General features: G+C 47.3%; 1 protein-coding gene and 1 long non-coding RNA gene across 3 annotated transcripts in view; one reads left to right on the top strand and one right to left on the bottom strand.

Annotated features, from left to right (window-relative positions):
* The first annotated feature begins 554 nt into the window (after positions 1-554).
* LOC148120498 (uncharacterized) lies at positions 555-19103 on the top strand. The gene is made up of 2 exons (XR_015739221.1): positions 555-940; positions 15028-19103. It is a non-coding gene; the product is annotated as an uncharacterized LOC148120498 (long non-coding RNA).
* Positions 16402-21352, bottom strand: part of Dcaf5 (DDB1 and CUL4 associated factor 5) — a 114642-nt gene continuing 109691 nt past the window's right edge. For both annotated transcript variants that reach the window (XM_087911697.1, XM_087911698.1), the window contains exon 9: positions 16402-20354. In XM_087911697.1, coding sequence (XP_087767823.1) covers positions 18600-20354 — 1755 coding nt within the window. In that variant the 3' untranslated portion in view covers positions 16402-18599. The remainder of the gene's footprint in view (positions 20355-21352) is intronic.

The following is a 21352-nucleotide window of genomic DNA, read 5'->3' as shown; positions in this document are numbered from 1 at the left end:
TCCCACTGGAACGCACTGAAGATCAGTGCACGTAATTACGTAATTGCGTGTAGGCTGCAACTCCATTTTTGAGCATTCCAGAGACTGTAGCAGGAAGATTGCAACAGTTCAAGGCCAAGCTGGTCTGCCTGTAGGGAGTTGCAGCCGAGCCAGGACGAGCAAGAGCCTGTCTCAAAAAAAGAAAGGAAAAAAAATTTTAAAGTACTGTATCACAAAAGCAAAACAAAACCCAATCTTTCTCTTAAGTATCTCCTTGTTCTTTAACCCCAAAGTAAGGAATGCAGCTTTGCTGGGCGGTGGAGGGGCCTAAGAAGTAGTTTTGCAATCCCTGGTTGTGAGTGTCTCTGCTGATGCAATAAACCAAATCCAGCCGAATTAATAAAACCAGGTTTGAGCCTAAGCAAAGCAACTCTGGGTGATTCTCAGGGAAAGAAAGCAGGAGAGAAATCACGTGGCAGGTCCAGAGACCAGGTCTTAAATACCCTGTAGGCGTGGTCCCGAGCATCTCCGGGGGAGGAGCCATCGCCTCTTGGTGGACTCTCTGAAGGCAAGGTCCGGGAGAAAGAGGTGGGGCCTAAATGTAGCTTCCGCCTAAACTGTTTATGCCTTTAATTCCAGCACTCAGGAGACAGAGCTAGGCGGATCTCTGAGTTCAAGGCCAGCCTGGTCTACTGAGTGGGTTCCAGGACAGCCAGGGCTACGCAGAGAAGCCCTGTCTCAAAAAACAAAACAAAAAGCAAGCAAATAAAACGTAGCTTTTGCTGAAGCGGGAACTTTGGTGAGAAGAGTCACAGCGCAGGGAGTCTGGGTGAGTCCTCTGTCTCCTGAACTATGGGAACTATACTGTGAGTCCTGAAGCTTTGAGGAGCCTGCTTTTCCTCTGAACGACAGTCCTAGCGCCCGGATGGAGGGGTCAGGCCTACAGTTCCCTCCAGCACAGGTTGGTGTAGCATTTTGTTTCTTTCCTCTCCCTGCAGTGGGCTGGCGGTGTTCCGAGACCCTGTTCCGCCTGTGCTCAGTCTACACATCAATAGGAAGCAGATTTTCACCAGGTCTGAGAATGGAAGGGTCTTGCTCTGGATCTATTTCTACCCTAAGTGTTCAATAAAAAGCAGCCCGTAAGCACCCACAAATCCGTGTGCATCAAATAAACAGTGGTTAATAACAGATGACAGAAACGATTCAAAATGCAAGGCTGGGTGTGGTGATGCAGGCCTTTCTCTAGGAGTTCCAGGCCTGGTCGACACCGCAAATTCTGGGCCAGCAGGGGCGGCATAATAAGATCAGTCTCAAAACAGACAAACAAATGTGAGAGGAGAAGTGGTAAGATTGCTCAGCGGGCACCTGCTGCTAAATGCAGCCTGTGTTTGATGCCCAGGACCTACAAGGCCGAAAGGGGACTAACTCCTTCAGCTGTCCTCTGACGTCCATGTACGTACTTCGTGTGGTGTGTGTGCCCTTCCCCCACGAAATAAATAATAAATGTAAACCAATGTCCAAGGGGAAATTCATAACAATTAAGGTGGGATGTTTTCACTTATCTCTTGGAATGAACCAGAACTAGTCACTAAAACAGTTATGTTAAACAATATACTCCATTGAATACACCATAAGTTTTCTTCTGTTGATGAGGCTGTGACCGTACAGTATTTTAAAAAAATCCTGGCCAGGCACTGGTGGTGCGTATCTTTAATCCCAGCACTCAGGAGGCAGGTGGATCTCTGTGAGTTCAAGGCCAGCCTGGTCTACAAGAGCTAGTTCCAGAACAGGATCCAAAGCTACAGAGAAACCCTGCCTCAAAAAAAAAAAAAAAAAAAAAAAACCAAAAAACAACAACAAAAAATTCTGTTGTTGTGTGGGTTTTCTTTTCCTTTTTCGGTAGAACATGCTTTTTTGTTCTTTTCTTTCATGTTTTTGTGATGAATTCTCACTAGGTAGTCCTGGCTAGCCTGAATTCACAACAATCTTGCCTCTTGAGTGCTGAAGTTACAGGCGTGCATCACCTCACCTGGCTATTGAAACTTTAAAACAATCATGCTTAGGTAGAAAGAACACCGGAGTTAAAAAAATTAAACAGAGAATTAATAGGTTCTGAGCACAACCTATTAGAATTATCCATGAACATAGTTCAAGGTATTCCTCCTTCAGAGCCCCTCCCATTCTTGAGTTCTCAAGTTTCCTTAATAAATCAGTGTTTGGTTTGCTCAAAATAATAATTTCCCAAATTCTATTTATAGCTCTTCCTAAGCGTCCCCCGGAGATTGTTCTAAGGTGTCCTAGCACACCAGACCTGCAGTGTGCGATGGTGCTCCCCTTACATATAATCTATGCAGTGCTCCTGCATACTTTACTCTCTAGATCACGTGTGACAGCTATAGGTTAGTCTCCTTTACCACAGCGACAAAATACCCAAGGAGACAGACAACTCAAGAGAGGATAGGTTCATGTTGGCTACCAGCTTCAGAGGTTACAGCATGGCCAACTGGCAGCATTGCTCCAGGGCCTGGGCCAAGAGAGAGCATCATGGTGGAAGGGCAAGGAGGACAGAGCAGTTCACCCACCATAGCCAGGAAGCAGGGAGAAACATGCTTGCCCCTTTTGCTCCTATTGAATGGAGCACCCCACAGGATGGGTCTTCCTTGCTTTGTCTTGTTTTTGAGGCAGGGTTTCTCTGTGAAGCCCTGGCTGTCCTGGAACTTGCTCTGTAGACCAGGCTGGGTTCGAAGTCAGAGATCTGCCAGGCCCTGCCTCTCGAATGCTGGGATTAAGAGCATGTGCCCACCACCACCTGGCAAGGACCTCCTTTGCTTAATCATTTTAGGGAATGCCCTCATAGACACACCATGAAGTGTGCTTCACCCATCTCTTAGGTATCCCTCAAGTCCCATCAAGATTATGGTTAGCCATGATTAGCCATACCAGACTAACACAAGGTCACATTACATAGAGCTGTTATACTGTGCTGTTCTAGGAACAAGGGCAGGGAAAGATGATGCAAAGTTCAGTGGAGAGGCACTGGCTTTTTCAGTCTTCAGTAGGCTCAATTAAAGAATGTGGAACCTTCATGTACAGATAGATAACTGTATATAGAAATCAGGGCAAAGTGCTTACCGGGCATTCAGGAAGCCTTGGGTTTGATTCCCAGTACCGAAGAAAAACAGGCGTGAATGGTGCACACCTGTAATCTCAGCACTCTGGAGGTGGAGGCAGGAAGATTAGAAGCTCAAGGTGATCCTCAGCTATGTAGAGAGTTGGAGGCCAGCCTGGGCTACATGAGGCTCTATTTAAAAAGAAAAAGGGAGGGGGCTAGGAGGAAGAAGAGAAGGAAAGAAAGAAAGCAGGAAGAAGTACATTTAACTCTTGAGTAGAAGAGAAAACCAAAACAAATAAAAGCTCCCAAGAGAAAATGTTGCGACAAATGTCTTCATCATTCATTCACTCGGCAGGCATGGATGAAATGCTCCCTAATCCCAGGACTGTGAAGGGGGAAAGAGATTCACAGCCCTGTTCATGGAGCTCTCACAGAGGGCCTCTGGATGGAGAGAGAGGCACGGACCAGCATAATGCTGACAAAGCCAGCCAGGTGGAGGAGGCGCAGCAGCCAGCTCAGGGGAGGGAGCCCTGGAGCTCAGGAGAAGGGAGTTGACATTTGCTCCACCTCAGCACTTAGGTCTTTGACCTGACTCTAGGCTCAGAGTACAGGTGGCAGGAGTAGAGGCTGAGCTGTCTGGCCTGTCCCTTGGAAGCAGTCAGAGAGAAGAGGCCTGTCCAGGAAGCTAATATAGGCTGCAATTTGGGGCACCCTGGTAGACTTTGGTGCTGGGCAGCTCCCTGGGGAGCCACTCCACACTCGGGCATTATATTACCCTAGAAAAGTTAACTGCCCTTGAAGAGTTGACAGAACTAGCCATTAGCATTTGAGAGATAAAGGCAGGATCATGAGTTCAAGACCAGCCTGATATACATAATGAGACTGTCTTCAAAATCAGACAAATCTCTCCCCCACCCAACAAGCTGCCTGTGGTAGTTTGATTGTAACTGCCCCCTATAAGCTTATAGGGAGTGGCACTATTAGGAGGTGTGACTTTCTTGGAGTAGTTATGGTCTTGTTGGAGGAAGTTTGCCATTGTGGGGATGGGCTTTGAGGTTGCCTATGCTCAGGATACTGCCCAGTGTCTCAGTCCACTTCCTGTTGCCTTCTTATCAAGATGTAGCCAGCACCAGGTCTGCCTGCATACCGCCATTCTCCCTGCCATGATGGTAATGAATTGAACCTCTGAAACTGTAAGTGAGCCACCACAACTAAATGCTTTTCCTTACAAGAGCTGCTGTGGTCATGGTGTCTCTTCACAGCAATAGAAAATCCTAACTAAGAGGCTGCCCAAAGTTCTGCCCAAGGAACTTTCAATAGAGGGAGGTTCTTGTGGCAAAAGGGACCCTCAGCCAAGAGTGACAATCTCATCCTGCCTAGTCCAGAGCACACCACACACCAGCGGAGATGCTAAGGTCCTCGGCATTATGTCTGATACAGTAGGTACTCAGTCACTGCAGCTACTATTCCAATAAAGACTTGAGTTACTGGGGACCCTGGCATAAGGTGCAGTGTCAAGAGCACTGACTGTCCTTCCAGAGGTTCTGGATTCAATTCCCAGCACCCACACGGTGGTTCACAACCATCTGTAGCTCCAGTTCCAGGGGATCCGATGCCCTCTTCCAATTTCCACCAGTACTACATGCACATGCGCACAGATAAACATGCAGGCCAAACACCCATACACATAAAATAAATTTAAAAAAACTTAACTCATTTATGTGGAAATTGATGGAAGCTGAGTTTCCCTGTATACCGAGGCCTGGAGAATTCTCCAGGGTTGGTCTGTGGGAACCAGAGGAAATCTGTTCCTAATAGAGTTCTGTGCAAGCTCAGCCAGTCCTCTCCAATTAATAAGCCCAGCGGACACGAGGGAACAGATTTCTTCCTGAGCCTGGACACTGCCATCCCTCATCCCCTGGAAATGAGATTATGGGGAGGGCAGGGCCAGGGAGGAAACTGCCCTAACTCAGTTATCAGTCCTGGTTTGTCCATTTTAGCCTGGGAATAGGAAAGCGGGAGGTGAGAGCGGAGGGGAAGCCGGAGCCGCTCAGGAAATGACAAATCTGAGAACACGGCTGGGACCATCCCACCTCAGGCTCCCTGAGGCCCATCCTGGAATTAGTGGGCTCATCCCTGCACCGCTCTTATCATGTGCTGGTTACAGAGACCTAGGATGCTACCCCTTGTAGCTTCTCTAGCTCAGTCTCCCTAGTGATGGGGTGCTGTCAAGGCCTTCGGGTGACATTACTGCTTCCAAGGCTGGCTGCACTGTTGCTGAGACTGGGGACAGCTGGTCTTGGGTTTATCATAAACCAGATGCTGAACTTTGGGAGGCCTTTGGCACCAGTCTTACCTATAAACGAGATTTGTGACCATGCAGGAGACTCTAGGGCCTGTGCTCTTGGCATCCATTCGTCTCCTTCCGGATGGCAAAGCATGGTCACCAGGAGGCTTCTCACCATCTCCCATCAGATTTGTCTCTTGCCCTCCTAGCCTTGGGAACTGGAGGTCTTGTCCTGGCTGGAGTGGTCCAGGCAGAGCCACCCTCTGACTCCATTATGGACTTCAGAAAGCCATGTGAGGACAGGGGGAAGAGGGGAGGGAAGAGCCAGACCAAGAGACCAGGAAGGTCAAGGGTAGATGAAAGCCAAAGACTCAGCAGAGCAAATGGCTGGATTATATAGGGAAAGGCAGCTGGGAGAAGGGCAGCCCAGTTCCTGGGCTGGAAACATTTAGGGTAGGGGACGGGATATGCCCTCCATACCCTGTAACAGGTAGGGACCAAGGGATGCAGGGAGAACCTGGTGGCCAGGTTCACTTTGATATGTCAATGGGCACCTCTGAGAGGCATTTTTTGTCACCTGTCACCACCAGCATCCTTATGAACCAAGAATTTATTCAGACTTCAAAGGCTCCTGCTGGGAGACAGGCTTCTGTCATCGCTTCCCAATGACCACAGCTGTACCCTGGGTGGCTCATGGGACACACCCACTCTGTTTCCACAGGAAGGGTGGTCGGGGATCTGTGGGAGATTTTTCTCGTCTCTATCTCTGTCAGTATATTGAGAAGGATGAACAGTTTTCTAGGCTGGATAGTTCTGGAAACTGTCAGTGAGCCACTTCATTTCCTGGCTGGCCACTGTGCTTCTGCTGGGTTCTAGCCTCTTGTTCCCAGGAGAGTTGACTCAGAATCGTTTTTGCACATCCTTGTTTCTCAGCACTCAACACTCCCTGGCACACGGGACGCCAACTATGATTATGTATTTACTTCCACCTTAACCCTTCTATCAACTTCCCCAAACTCAAGAGTGTATTCTATTTTTTGGCTATGTGTTTGGGAGGCATGGTAGGTTTGGAATTCAGCAAATATCCAGCAGGTTCTATCGAGAGGACAGGTCAGTGCTGGGAGTTTTCCTGTGTATTTCCTTAGTTTCCTATCCAGATTGCTCCTGGGATTTCACACCCACCTCCTAGAAAGAAACTGAGTCACCAAGGGCTCTAACATCATTCAGCCCATACTGGTCCCAGCAAGAAGAAGACACACGGCTTCTTCCAGCTGCCACTGATGTCCCTTTTCTGTGCCGTTATGATGAAGGCCTGGGGAGGTATGGTCCTGAGTGTTCTGCTAGCAGATGGCAGAGGCAGCCAATCAGTACCCGCTGTGGTTCTGAGTTCCCTCTAGGGACTCTTAGCCACCGGTTTTCCCAAGCCTGAAGGGCCAGAGGCAACTCTGCGCTACTGGAGTGCATCGGCCCCAAGGCAGGGTCAAGGTAGGTGAACCTCACCCGGTTCCTGTGTGAAACCAGAAGCATAAAGAGGAAGGAGCCGCGGCCAACCAATTCACTGGAGCTTTTCTCCCCATCTCAGTTTTCCTTTTAAACATTTTTTTTTATGAGATAGTTTGTGTGCCCTGAAGTCTAAGCATACGAAGCACACAATTCAGTATTCTCTCGTGCTTTTAATCAGCTGCACTGCTGCTACAGGACATTTGCGTCCCCTCGCATCCGTTCCCATTTGCCCCAGGTCACTTCTAGGTAACACACAGAATCCTACAGCACGTGGTCTCTGTGACTGGCTTCTGGCACTTAGCGTGTTTTTAAGGTCCACTTAAAAGGTTCACATTTTTAAAATCTTCTCCCCTCTTCCCTCCTTACCACCCCTTTCTGAAGTGGTCTCATGTAGCTCAGGCTGGACCTGAATTTACTAGGTAGCTGAGACTGGCTCTCAACGCCTAATCCTGCTCTATCCCGCGAGCAACTAGGATTTTAGTGGAGCGACACCATACCCAGTTCTGAGCGTTCTTTCTTTTCTGGTTGCATAATAACCCGTTGTGTCAGGTTATCATCAGTTGAGTCGTCTGTTGCTAGCAACATCTTTGTGGGATTGTGAGGTCCCTCTTCTGTGACCAACTCTGCCTGCCTTCACTTGGGTCTTAGTCCTAGTGTGTGAGTGTGTGGTATAAATGCCCTTTATTATATATGGCATGGAAAATGTACATTCTTCCTTTATGTACATGCATTTTTCTTCATCTTTTTTTTTTCCAAGACAGGGTCACACTATGTATCCTTTGTTGGCCTGAAATTTGTTATATAGGCCAGACTGACCTTGAACTCAATAGAGATCTACCCGCCTCTGCCTCTGGAGTGCTGGGACTAAAAATGCATGCCACCATGCCTGGCCCTGAACAAGCAATTGTCATTTATATCCATGGCTATCCATAGCTACTATTCTGTATGATTCCTTCCACTAGCATTGTGTTTACAGGATGACCCATGTTGCCACGAGTACATTCCTGCCAGCGGCTGCGCAGCCTCTGGGAATGGGTTGCTGCCACATTGTGCGTCTTTATCCCCTATGAGGGTGAAAACCTGTTGGCCCAGCTCTCCGCTACTGCTCAGCGAGCTGCAGTGGACATCCAAGTAGTGTTTCACAACCAGGCGGGAACACCTAGAGCACATGTCCAGGAGTGGAATGCTATATCTCAGAGAATGTGTGGTCACCTCCTTTGAGGTTCTGGATTGTGAGCAATCTTTCCCCTTCTGGTGGGCAACAAGACTAGGACCACAGGAAGACAGGACTGTTCTCACGGATTTCCCACCCAGAAACGGCAGCTAGGACACACTTCCTGTGCAGGCAGATCTGCAAACCTCGGGGGCTCTGTGATGAGGTACATCAGCTATAGAAGGACAGTTGCTAGCTCCATCTTTTATTTTGTATTGTGTGTGCAGAAGTGAGGAGGGGTGCATGTGCCACAGGACACGTGTTGAGGTCAAAGGACAACTTTGTTGAGTTGGCTCTCCCTCCATCTTGATGTGGGTTCCAGGGACGGAGCTCACGTCATCAGGCTTGTATGGAAGAACCTCAACTGGCTGAGCCATCTCGCTGGTCCAGGGCCATCTTCTACTTCCCGCCTCACTAATTTCCCTTAAACGCCCTGGCCCATGGGTTAGTTTTCAAGGGAAACTACTCCCCCAAGAACATGCTTGTGTTCTTGGGGAGTGATGACCCGTAACCATGATGTCTGTGTTTTGTAACTGGGGAGAGAAGTCCTAGGAAGGAATGGTTCTGGAGACCATTGCTGGCACCTGGATGACCAAGGGAGGGGAGAGGAAAGAGTTGAAATTATTCAATGGGAATTTTTGTTTGTTTGTTTGTTTGTTGAGACATGGCTTCTCTGTGTAACAGCCTTAGCTACCCTGGAACTAGCTCTTGCAGACCAACCTGGCCTTGAATTCAGAGACCCTCCTGTCTCTGCCTCCTAAGTGCTGGGATTAAAGGTATGTGCCACCACTGCCTGGCTTGATGGGAAATTTAACCTATGAAGTCTGGTGACTTCCCAGAGAGACACAAATCCTATGTAGCGAATTCTCTTGAGAACGTTGGGGGTGTTGGTTATTTAGGCAAACATGGGCCACGTGGGCTCACACCATTTGGGTTCCTTAAAGATCCCACTCAAGAGCTGCTGTGCATCCCTCCACCCCATGGTGCCTCTGAAGAGGCAGTGGGGGTATCTGCTGAAGTCTTTGGCAAAAAATCATCCATATGTAATGTGAATCGCTTTGTCCTCATTTTGGTTTCATGAGTTTGCTTTTCTCATAATAGGCTCCTTTTAAAGCGAAAGCAATAACCCTGCTTGACAGACCACAGCCATAAATGAGCAGTCAGTACCAGCACGTCACCAGCAATGTCACTGGAGGCCTGCTGGCAGCCAGGATGGAAAGCAGCTGCTACTGGTGCCTAGAGCTCCCCCAAGCTGCTGCCATTTCACCCGTCAAAGCTTCTGGTTTTCTAGATGCTTCTGTGGCTCGCTTTACTCAGATGTGTTTAGGAAAAGGAAACCCTGGTTTTGCAACACTGAGCTTCGTTTGCATATGTGCTTACATACATGGTGAGAATGAAGCTTGAGAAAAGGCAGTTTTAGAGAGTCCCCAGGACTTCTACTTCAGTATCTTGTTCCCTTTCTTCTGGAACTTAGGTGCAGCAGCAGCTGGAGATCAGTGTCCAGCAAGGGGCAGGAAGTGATGCAGAATGGTGTGGAGGGCAAGACCTGGACCTGGCAATAAAGCTCCACTGAGTGGGGGCTGTGATGTTTGTTCCCTGGAAGGGTCAGAACTGAAAAGCAGGAGAGGTCTGAGAAACTTGCTCAACCACTCCTGTGCCTTGATTCCCAATGAGGGCTGACAGGAAGAATGTACCTCTAACTCTGCAAGTACCCAAGGTGTGTGTGTTGACTCAGGTTTTCCCTCCACTTGATCGTTTCATAACCTTGGCTAGCTACTGTTGGGACTGGGAGAGTGGGGGAAGGGAGACCAAATGGCAATGCGCATGTTCTGGGAGAAAGAGGTCAAAACAAACAAATGACCAGAGAGCTACTAATGCCCCTTTCTGGACTATTTCACTTACTAAGGATTGTATGACCCATGGCAGTCAAGCTATCGTGTAGACAGGTTGTGTGGAGTTTGGCATTGCCTTCTAGAATCTAGATCTTCTAGACTTTGAAGTTGGGAAGCCTAGAGACTGAGTAGAGACTTGATCACCTTTCTGTTGGCCAAGGCCTGCTTCCAGGCCTACAGGAGAGTCTATGATCTATAACTGTGTTAATGGTAATGATGACAATTCCAACAAGAACAGATGAGCTGGTTGTTTTAAACAAAGATGTAGTGTGGCTTCTGTTTTGAGACAGGATTTCTCTGGGTAGTCCTTGCTGTCCTGTAATTCACTCTGTAGACCAGGCTGGTCTCGAACTCGGAGATCTGCCTACTTCTGTTTCCCAAGTGTTGAAGGATTAAAGTTCACACCATCATTGCCCTACTGGAAGGTATTATTTGAGACAGGGTCTCACTATGTAGACCTGGAAGATCCTAGAGTCACACTTACCACTGTGTCGCAAGCATCGGCCCAGCCTACCCTTCCTTTAATCCAAGTAGAATCCAAGAACTTACCTTCCTCTGGATTCCTTTCATGTGTATCTGGAGGGTAGAGAGGTGTCAGTGCAGTGTTCAGCAGGTCCCAACTGTCCCCTCAGGAGAAATTTATCTCCTGGTCTTATGAAATGTTTGCCCCCTGGACCTGAAGCCAGGCGGAGAGTCAGTCAATGCTGACTAGACTTAACCAACCTCCCGAGGAACACAAGCAGCATCTCACCGCAGCAGTAGGGACTCGGATCTGTGCTATTTCCATTAGGTCTCTCCATGGCAGGCTCTAGCTTGGGGAATGGTGATCGGGTACTGACCTTTGTGCTAGCCAACTCTTGTTCCCACAGAAAATCATGAGTGGAATCAGGCAGAGTTGAGACCAACTGTCCACCTTCTGTGCCAACAGACTTGAGTGGGTTCAACCCTTTGTACCACAAAACAAACAAACCTACCCACCCCTAAACCACAGAGAGACATGAGCTACAACTGTCTATCCCAGTGAGTTTAAGAAGAACCACCAACATCCAAGAAGGTAATAATGGTTAGGCTTGTAACTCGGAGGATTGCATTCAAAATGATTCCTTGCCTCACGGGTACCTTTCTTCCTTTCTTCTTTTCCTTCAGGGTCATCCTATGTAGTCCGGCTGTCCTGGAACTTGATGTATAGGTTGGGTCAGAAATCTGCCTCTGCCTTTAAAGTGCTGGGACTAAAGCCACACACCACTACACACAGCTATCAAGCCCTTTCTTGAAGTTGAAGGGTCTTCTTAGTCTTAAACCCATTCATACTTTAAACTTAAGCAGTCAGGCTCCTATTCTCTAGCTCCTTTTACCCTTCTTTCCTAGTCCCCTGGCATGTTGATGGCTTTTCTCTTGCAGCCAAACAGTGGAGAATGTAGTCAGAGGTGCAAACTCTTAGGTGCAGGGTGAGGGTGGGCCAAACTCAGTCCACTCTTCTCTTTTGCCAAAGGCTCCACCCAACTCAACCTACCTCCATGTGCCTGTCTGCAATCCCTTACTATTGCTGTATGTTATGATCAAGCCACAGTCACTTGGTAAGAGTCTGGCCAAATGGAACTTCATGCAGAAGCAAGGACCTAGGAACTATATTCAGAAAGCAGGAAGTTGAGATCTCTGATGGAAACACTAGCCTTAGTGATCACCACAAACTAGAATTTACTTTCCACCTTTATAAAGGAACAGAAGCGGCTGATGAGGGAGGGCCCTTTCCCCTCTCCTGTAGTGTCAACTCAAAAGAGTTTCTTTCGGTTCTGACTCCTCTGTGCCTTGTCTGCCCCATGGCACTCTGTGTTCTGGCCTCTCTTCAGGCAGATGTGCTTTACTTGAAACCATTGAAGATTCAAGTAAAGTGTAATTCCATTGCCTCTTTTCCACCAGCAATGCAAAACCCCTCTCACATTTCTCTGGCCTCTCCAAGAACCACAGCCATGCCCCTGCATCACTAATACAGCTCCTTGACTACTGAGGCAGGCAGTGAACGTTACCTTTTCTTCCTTGGTCTAGTCAGACTTCTTTGTTGTTTTTTATGGTTTAGCTTCTTCTTCGATAAGATACTAAGATCACACACACACACACACACACACCCCTCAATCAACCCTGCATGGAAAACTGGTTAACTCTTCCTTGGCACATACAGCACTTTTCCGTGACTGTCCCTTTCCACATTCTCTTAGGGTTGGCTCAGCACCTGGCCCAAGAACTTGACCTCAGAAGCATAGTGAGTATTGCTATCCCAGCTCAGCTCAGCTCTTACGGCCCAGGTCTTCTCCAGTATCATATTAAGATTTTAACTTAATAAAACTTGCCACTCCTTATCCCAACCTTTGCAAGCTTGTCTCTGTTAGCTATGCCTGGCTTTTAAGATTCGAGCCCTTAGGGCTGGCTCCCCAACTCAGATGTCTTGGAGGTTGTGCCAAAGGCTCCAAAAGCAAGTTTCATCTGGTCCATAGGAATGGGGTCAATTACTGTGGTTTCCAAGACTTGCTGATAAACAGCCATTCTTTCTCTTAAGGATGTTGACTACCCATATTCCTTAGTGGACCGCTATCCAAAAAGCCTTCCAGTGTTGTGCACATGAATGTCATGACAAGCACAAGAACAAAAAAGGGGATGTGCCAACGACAGTTAGGTTCTTGTGTTCTCTGTATCATGTCATTCTCAGGTATTATTCTATAAACACACATACATATAGATCCTATGTTGGTATGCTCTCTCTCTCTCTCTCTCTCTCTCTCTCTCACACACACACACACACACACACACACACACACACACACACACAGAAGAGCTTAAGCAGGCTCACCAAGCAGCTCTGATGGGCACTACAGAGATGTCTCAAAAACTGGTAATGTTTGAGTAGAATGTAGAAAGTCCTCTGGTCCAAGGTTCTGGGATAGAAGGAGTCACATTTCAGGGTTGAGGCTCCTATCTGACAGTTCCCAGGAGTATGGGGAGTTGCCTGACTCATGTTCTTCACTCAGAACCAACGTAGGATGTACTTCTTGTGTGAGCCAAGTGCTCTTTCTGCTCATAGGTCTCTTAAGAAGAAAGGAAATTGGCTGGAGTTATTTCAGGCGGGGTCTTGGAGCACCTAGAAATGCTGGGACACACTGGGAGGATAAGGTGGGGTTAGAGAGATGGCTCAGGCAGGTAAGAGTGAATACTTGTCTAGCAGAGGACCCAAGTTTGGCTTCTAACACTCACATTAGGTGTCTCACAATCACCTGTAAACTCAGCTTTTAGGGGGATCCAATGCCTCTGCCTTACTGGGCACTTGCAATTACATGCATACACTCACACACCACATACATTAATTAAATAAAAATAAAACTTAATAAGGGTAAGTGAAACAAAAAGGTAGGTGCAAGCCTTCAATAGTCACTAAGTAGTCTGGAGCAGTCAAATAGAAGTATGCTACTGTGTGGAATCCCATCAATCACCATCACACTCACCATGTATAACTATGCTGGTGTTCTGGTTATCATATTATCCCCCCTCCTTTTGCTATAGTATTTAGGGATTCTAGGAGAATTTTTCTACATTTCTACTGACTTCAATGATCAATCTGGGACTATACCTGAGGGTTTTGGTTGGTGTTTGTTCTATTTTTCAGCCATGGATATCAAGTCCAGGGTTTGAGACAGAGCAGGCAAGTACTACACCATTGAGCCTCCTCCCCTAACTAGTATATTGAATGGCAGCTATATAGATCCAGAAAGCTGTTGGTCCTACTTAAGGTTCCTTTTCTTCCATTGCAGTCTTTCAAGTCTTCTAAATCCCCAGATTCCAACTTACTGTAGGAGAAAAGACAACTTTTCTCCTGTCCAAGTACTCTTGTAGAGATCTGGGTATCCTAGTGTGTCTTTCCCTAGCTTTGGTGGAGTAATGACAGGCAGATAAAGTTCTGTTGGAATAGCCCATGAGCTCAGAAAGGAGTCATTTCCCAACTTAGGCCATTTGAAATGCTAGATAACCTACTTCCTCACAGTAGGATAAACTCCACAGAACCCTTCCACATATTGTGAACGGAACTGACTCCTCCTGCTTGCACACTGCACAGGCCTATTCCCCGATCATATTTGCCTAAGTTTCAATCCCAAGAAGCATAGTACCAACTAGCAATGAAATACAACTAGAGTCCAGATGGGGCAGATTTTCATTATACTGTCAGAAGCACTGAATCTTAAAAGACAATGAAAGTTACTTTGTTTATTCAAACTCGTTATTTCATTCTAGTATGACTATCCAAGGACTAATGAACATTCTGATTGGAATAACCCCACCAGAGAGTCAGCAGCTTGCTGAAGACCTAGAGCTGGGTGCGATGGGGTATATGTATGTCCATCTGTAATCACAGCATTCTAAGCAGGAGTATAGACTAGCTAGTGAAACCCTGTCCTAAAAACAGCACAAGCAGGAAATGATGGCTTGTATTTGGAACTTAGAACTCAGGAGGCTGAGGCAGGAGAACTGCCACAGTTTGAAACTAGCCTGGGCTTTAATATGAGACTGTGTTTTTTTTTTTTTGTTTTTGTTTTTTTTTTTTTTTGAGACAGGGTTTCGCTGAAGTTTTAAAGCCTGTCCTGGAACTAGCTCTTGTAGACCAGGCTGGCGTCGAACTCACAGAGATCTGCCTGCCCCTGCCTCCTGAGTGCTGGGATTAAAGGTGTGCACCACTATCACCAGCCTTGATTTTTTTTTTTGAAGTAAAACACAATAAATAAAAACTCAATACCCAAACTACCCCTCCCCCATTAAATCAACCAACAAAAAATAGTCATTATCCTGTCACTAGGGACAAGTCCTTGGTGACACCTCCAGCCCCTACCCAGTGCACCACACAATTGTACTCAGGCTGTAAGGAAAGAACAGGCTTCCTTTGGAGTGGTTTCCTGACAAGTATCTTGGTTGGCAAGAATGTTTCAGTTAAACACAGACTCCTATAGCTTTATAGAATGACACATGTTTTACTGTTTTTCACTCTGTTCTCTTTTTAAAGAAACAAGTTTGCAATGTACCCAAGAACTCATGAAAAGCATCACCTTATCTGGAAGCATCAGGAAACATCCACTGGGGAAGGGGGTGGCCATGCTACTTCACTACAGTGTGAAATGTCAGTTCCAGGAGCTCACTCTCCTGACCAAGTGGACACAGCACCTCCCTTCCTTTTATTGTCAGATGTGACCTCTGTCCCAACATCTAGAAGTGACATGACTACAGTTAGACATGGGATTTGTCTTCTAGTCTTCAGTGTGACTCTAATTCAAGTTTCTAACAGGGCAGAAATTAAAACAGCAAAGAAATAAAGGAAGAGGGTGTCTAAGCAACCGAGTCTTCCCAGGAAGAGAGGAGGAAGCCGGGGAGAAGTGATTAATAGGTTTATTTGCATATACACAGAGAAGAGTCAGCGTTGCTGGGTGAGAAGAGGCAGGGCTTTGAGGAGGTAAGGCTTCAGCAGAGGAAGGCACCTTGACAGACAACACGAGACTCCTATTAAATCAGCACAATTGCAAACTTCTTTTGCCTCAAGCCAACGACTCAATGAACTCATTTATCGGTTGAGAATCATTTACAAAGCCAGGTGGGAAATAAAGGGAAGAGAAACAGTTTCATGTACCTGGACCTGCTGCTTAAAACATTATGTACAGGATGCAGAAAAAAATCCTTAAGAGGCACTTCCAGGAGTTCTTAGCCTGATCAGTGCCCTCTCCTGCTAGGAAAAACAGCCATCAAGGAAGAATTTGGGGACTGAATAAGTCTTCAACATGGGAGGCCTGGATTCTACAATGGTCTCAGCAAAGGGGTCTTTGAAGTAGTTCCCATCTAGACTTCTAGTACCAGGACCATACAACACAAGACCACTGGAAGTGAGTGTGGAGTGGCTAACAGAAGCATCGCTTTCTCTTACTCTGGTGGTTATTGCAGGACCCATGTCTTGACAACCCAAACCTACCTATGGTGCAGGAAGTCCCTCCTAAGGTTGGAGCACATCCCTCAAAGGGTGACCTTTCTCGGAGTCTACACCATGGACTAAGTGAACTCTGACTTTTGAATGGTTTGGAGTCCCCAGATGAGAGACTGCTTTTACATGAAAGACCATCCTTGGCACTTGGAAACTATCAATAGCTAATTTTGCTTTCTTTTTCCTCCAGGAAGAATGTGGAGCGTGGATCTATCTGATTAGATTAAGGTAAAATGGAATACAAGAGCAAGGCATGCTGACTAAGGGGAAGAGAGACACACACTGAGTGGTTATAATTCTTTTGTATATAAAGGATTAAAAATTCCAATTTAATAATTTTGGAAAAGCAAATGTAAAATGACTTGGGCTTATAAAACCAGAATTTACAATTATCTATGAATAGTCAAAAGATAAATCATAGAACCATTTTAATTACAAATCTAAAGTAATTCTAACATTGGTTACAGAATCGCTGTCCCACTCCCCAGGAAGAGTCCAGCTGCTGACTGTATGCACCCCACTCTACTCAAGCGCCTTCCTCTCTTCCCAAACCGTGCTCTCATACCTCAACCACATCTCCCTTCCATAAAGCTCAGCAAAACTGTTTATCCTCCTGGCTCTTACCAACTGCCTTCCTTTCATAAGAACCCTGGTTCCCGGCACTGAATGTGGTCCATCCTTCAGCTTCAGCGGTTGGTCTTCTCTCGGCTCCATCCCAGCAGGCAAGGTCCTCCTCTGAAAGGAACTGCTGCACCAGAGAGGCCAGAGATGTCTTGTGCTAAGTCTTCCCTAGGCCAGCTCCAGCCAGGCTCCAGCTGTCTAGCACCTTTGTATGCAAAGTTCCACTGTTCTCTCTTCCTCCTGCTTCAACATTTACACCAACAGGACATCTGGGCATCCTTAGGTCTTCCTGTCTTTCACAACCCTTCATTGACAGTTCAGGGACTACCAACACGACTATACACTGAAAAGTTGGTATTTTCTTCTCTCTACTGTTACGTACTTAAACAGAACAAAAAGTTTTCGGGGAGCCAGGACACTGACCAGAGAAAGCTGTTTCTCAACACTCCCTGCCTCCTAATGGATGCTGACTACTCTGCAAAGTTCAGGAACCCACAGCCTCTGACAACTCCAAGCCTGAGGGAGGTAAATAGGCCTGCCAGTTCTGCCCGATGACGGGCACTGGATAGAGTACCGCATTCTGACTGACAGACTGGCACTGGATACAGTACCACATTCTGACGGACTGGCACTGGATACAGTACCACGTTCTGCCTCATGGACTGGCACTGGATACAGTACCACATTCTGACGGACTGGCACTGGATACAGTACCACATTCTGACTGACGGACTGGCACTGGATACAGTACCACATTCTGACGGACTGGCACTGGATACAGTACCGCGTTCTGCCTCATGGACTGGCACTGGATACAGTACCGCATTCTGACTGACGGACCGGCACAGGATACAGTACCGCATTCTGCCTCATGGACTGGCACTGGAAACAGTACCGCATTCTGCCTGATGGACTGGCACTGGAAACAGTACCACATTCTGACTGATGGACTGGCACTGGATACAGTACTGCATTCTGACTGATGGACTAGCACAGGATACAGTACCACATTCTGACTGACGGACTAGCACTGGATACAGTCACATTCTGACTGACGGACTGGCACTGGATACAGTACCGCATTCCACTCTTCACTACAACTCATTAGTATCCCTCTACCAGTCAATTTATTAGTTTGGGTAAAAAGTTCTCCTGAGGGGTCCTTTCTTCTTTCAGGATGCCTGAACTCCATTACCTGGAGCCAAGGAAGCACCTGCTGGCCTTGAGCGCTTCTTAGAAGCCAGCACTATGTGGTTGTAAGGATCTCACAGCACAGAGTGTAACTCTACCCCTTCTGCAAACAGCGACACTATCAGGATCTGTGCTCAAGTGTCACCCTCTTCTTAGCAGGAACAATGTTCCACTTAAGAGTCATAGTAAATGCTCAACGATGTGTTAGCTGGAGAAAACATGAAGCATTTAAAGAGGAGTCATGTTTTCCTCTTCAGCACAGCCAATGAGCTGAAGGCAGGCCTCTCCTTTTTGCTAGTGTAAATCTACAACTCACTGCAGCACAATCTGATCTAGAGGACACTCTTTGTTAAGACCAGAACACCTATGTCATGTAAACAATGAACAGGCGAAATGGCAAAAGCTACAGAGCCACAGGACTTTGCTGACGGACAGTTAAAAGAAAGGCCTCATAAGACAACAAGCCCACATGTGCCAGTGGGTACATACACACAATAAGCCAAACGTCCCAAACAGGACCACTGTCACAGAGCCTCAGAGGAATGCTATGCTCGCATCTCACTAGAGAAGAGGCACTGGGAGTTTCCTACTCTCAGCAGAGCACAGACAGAGCCAGCTAGACATTCAGACCCACTGGAGAATGGTGAACAGAAGGAGCGGCAGAAGACACGGCTCAGGCCCCGGTTTTATGTGCCTTTAATACTTTTTCCTTTCCTCTGCGTTCACTAAACAAGAAAAAATTATTTTGCAAGGCTACTTTTTGTAGCTTTTTGTTTTCCCTTTGTTTTTTTTTTTAATCATGTTTTTAATTTCTTCTCTGAAGAGGAATTCTCTGAATCTGTGTCTTCCAATTCAATTCGATGCCTTTTGAGGCCACTGTGGTCATGAACACCCTTGCTGCTGTCCATGGTTGAGGGGTCAGTGGGGTCTTCTCTCATTCCAGCACTGGGGGTCTCACAGGCCATTTCAGACCCACAACAGTCTTTGTGCAGAAGTGTCCCTGTCAGGGATGGGTTATCATGGTCAGTGTCTGGGTGTCCTGGGGAAGAGTAGACCACGGTCTCCAGTTCCCCAGAGTTCTGCCCATTGTTGTGCGGGTGAGGGGGTCGGGGGTGCAAGCGTCCATTGTTGTGGTTGGCACAGAGGGTTTCAAGGCTCCTTTCCTCACTATCATCAGACTGGGTCCTAGGACAGTTGCCAGACGCACTGTTCAGAGTGGAACCAGATGCTTTGGGGACAGGAGAGGGTGGCTCCTCAGTCCGGCTGCTCAGGACCTTGCTCAGGGCCTTTCCATTGAGCTTCTTGGTTTCAAAAGAGTGTTCTAGAGGGCTGCTACTGTTAGTGTCCTGAGAGGTGCCCTCTGACACCTCTGCCCAAGGATGGCTACCGTGCTCACGGCCTGCGCCACCGCTGGGGTTTCTGGTGGAAGTCCCTTGTTTGCAAGCATCTTTGCTGCAGCCTTCAGGGGTTAGGTCCTGGTCTCTCTGGGTTGGGCAGGCTTCCTTACTGGAAGAAGGGGTTGGGTTGTCTTTGGGACTGGTTCCTGCTCTCCCTTCATCTGCCTCCTCTGCCACTAAGGAAGTTTCTCCATCTTTGTTATTCGAGTAAGAGATGTAGGAGTAGCGGAGCCACTTGTAAGCTTTATAAATCTTTCGCTCCACTGATTCCATGTTGGCAGTTGGTGGGGCCCGACTTGGTTGGATATCCAGATTGGAAGCACTCCGCTCAGGGGAGGAGTTTGGGGAGGAGGAGAGATCATCTACCTTGATCTGGGGGTAGTCGTAATTGTCCTCTCCAATGTAGGTGTTAGTGGGTTTGACTGGAGCGTTGGGCCGCTCTTCCCGGGCTGTCTTTTGCCGCCTCCGCATGGCGTTTCGCTGCCGAGTGGTGGCTCGGCGTTGGTTCAGTTCCTCTTCTTCCTCCGAGCTGCTGGAGCTGCTGGAGCTGCTGGATCCATCCTCGGGGCTGGGCGACCTTGGCCGAGGGAAGAGATCTGTGTCCAGTTCAGCCTCACAGGCATTCTCTTCAGAATCAGACTCATTGGATAGGGCCAGGAGGCGCTTGTCCTGGTAGCGACGAAGAGCAGATAGGCGCTGCTGGCGAGATGCCGCATCCTCACACGTTGGCGTTGCTGGGGTTGACACTACAGCATTTGTGGTGGTGACTCGCAGGGGCCCCAGGTGGAAGGCATTGTCGGCAGACTCGTCTACTGTGGGAGGTGGGGAGCGGGGCAGTGAGGCTGAGGACTCTGAGTCAGTGTAGCCCGAGCGCTCACTGACCCCTGCATGCAGCTGAAGGATGGTGCTCTCGCTGAGGTCACTGTCTGAGTCGGAGCTCCAGCCCTCAATCTCGCGGCGCACCAAAGAGTCAAAGAAAGCCATCATCCGGGGGTCTTCCTGGACCGACTGGTTAGCATAGTCGTGGGACAGGCCACTCCCACTGTTCAGTACAAGGCTGATATACTCTTCATGGGTGTAGAGGCAGCGGGAATCATCTTCAATCCGACCGTCAAGGTCTCCTGTACATCCTGGCTGCTTGTATGGACTCCAGATCTACACAGAAGACAAAAAACAAAGGCAACCAGGATTGAATGGGAAGTGTTCTATAGCTGGCCATAATATAGACCACTAAAGCAGAGCTTCTCCCAGACGCTGTCATATTAAAGTCACCAAACAACTTTAAAAATATTATTTTCTTTCCAGGTACAATGGCACACTTCTGTAATACCAGTGTTTGGGAGGCTGAGACGGGGGGATCACAAGGCCTCATCAACTGATACATAGCCAGAATTTGTCTAAAAACAAAACAAAACAAAACAAATAACCACTGACCCCTACACAAAACAAAAGCTCTTTATTTAGTAAACTGACCCTTGTAAAATAAATGTATATCAAAACTGAGGCTTTTAGGGGTAGGCAAAAGTTGTTTAGAGCATAGAACTAGACAGTATTCAGAGACTTAAGGATGTCTTTAGGTGTAGGATACCCATATATTGTCTCTTTCCTCTTATATCTTCTGTCAGCACATAGGATTATAACCTTAATCTAAAAGTAGGAGTGGAAGATGCTTTGAATATTAGGTAGTAGATTTGAAAATATGCCTTGCCAGGCATGGTGGTGCACTTGGGAGGCAGAGGCAGACAAATCTCTGTGAATTCAAGGCCAACCTGGTCTATACAGTTAAGTTCCAGGCCTGCCGGGGTTACACTGTAAGACTTTGTCTAAAAAGTAAACACCCTAAAAAGATTTCAGCCCATCATTCCACTTCTTTCAAAAAGTAATATTCTAATTTTAACCAATGAGAATTACTCACTGGGGCTTGATAAGAATAGACAACTGCCTTCACTGCATTTCCCTCTCTCAGACATGCAAGCATTGGTTACCCGGGAAACGGGGTTCTCTTAACCAGGGTGTCGCTTGCTTGCTTAAGTGATTGCATCCCCCATCCCTTACCAGGCTGTCAAGGACTACACCCACAGCTACAAAGAAGCAAAACTAGAGGTTGTTTTCTGGTTTTGTTCTTTTGAGACAGGGTTTCTCTATACAGCCTT

The sequence above is a fragment of the Myodes glareolus genome, chromosome 11 (assembly GCF_982192425.1).
Source record: "Myodes glareolus chromosome 11, mMyoGla1.1, whole genome shotgun sequence".
In the NCBI taxonomy this organism is placed as follows: domain Eukaryota; kingdom Metazoa; phylum Chordata; class Mammalia; order Rodentia; family Cricetidae; genus Myodes; species Myodes glareolus.
Note: the sequence above shows the minus strand (reverse complement) of the source record. Positions and strands in the feature narration are given on the sequence as shown.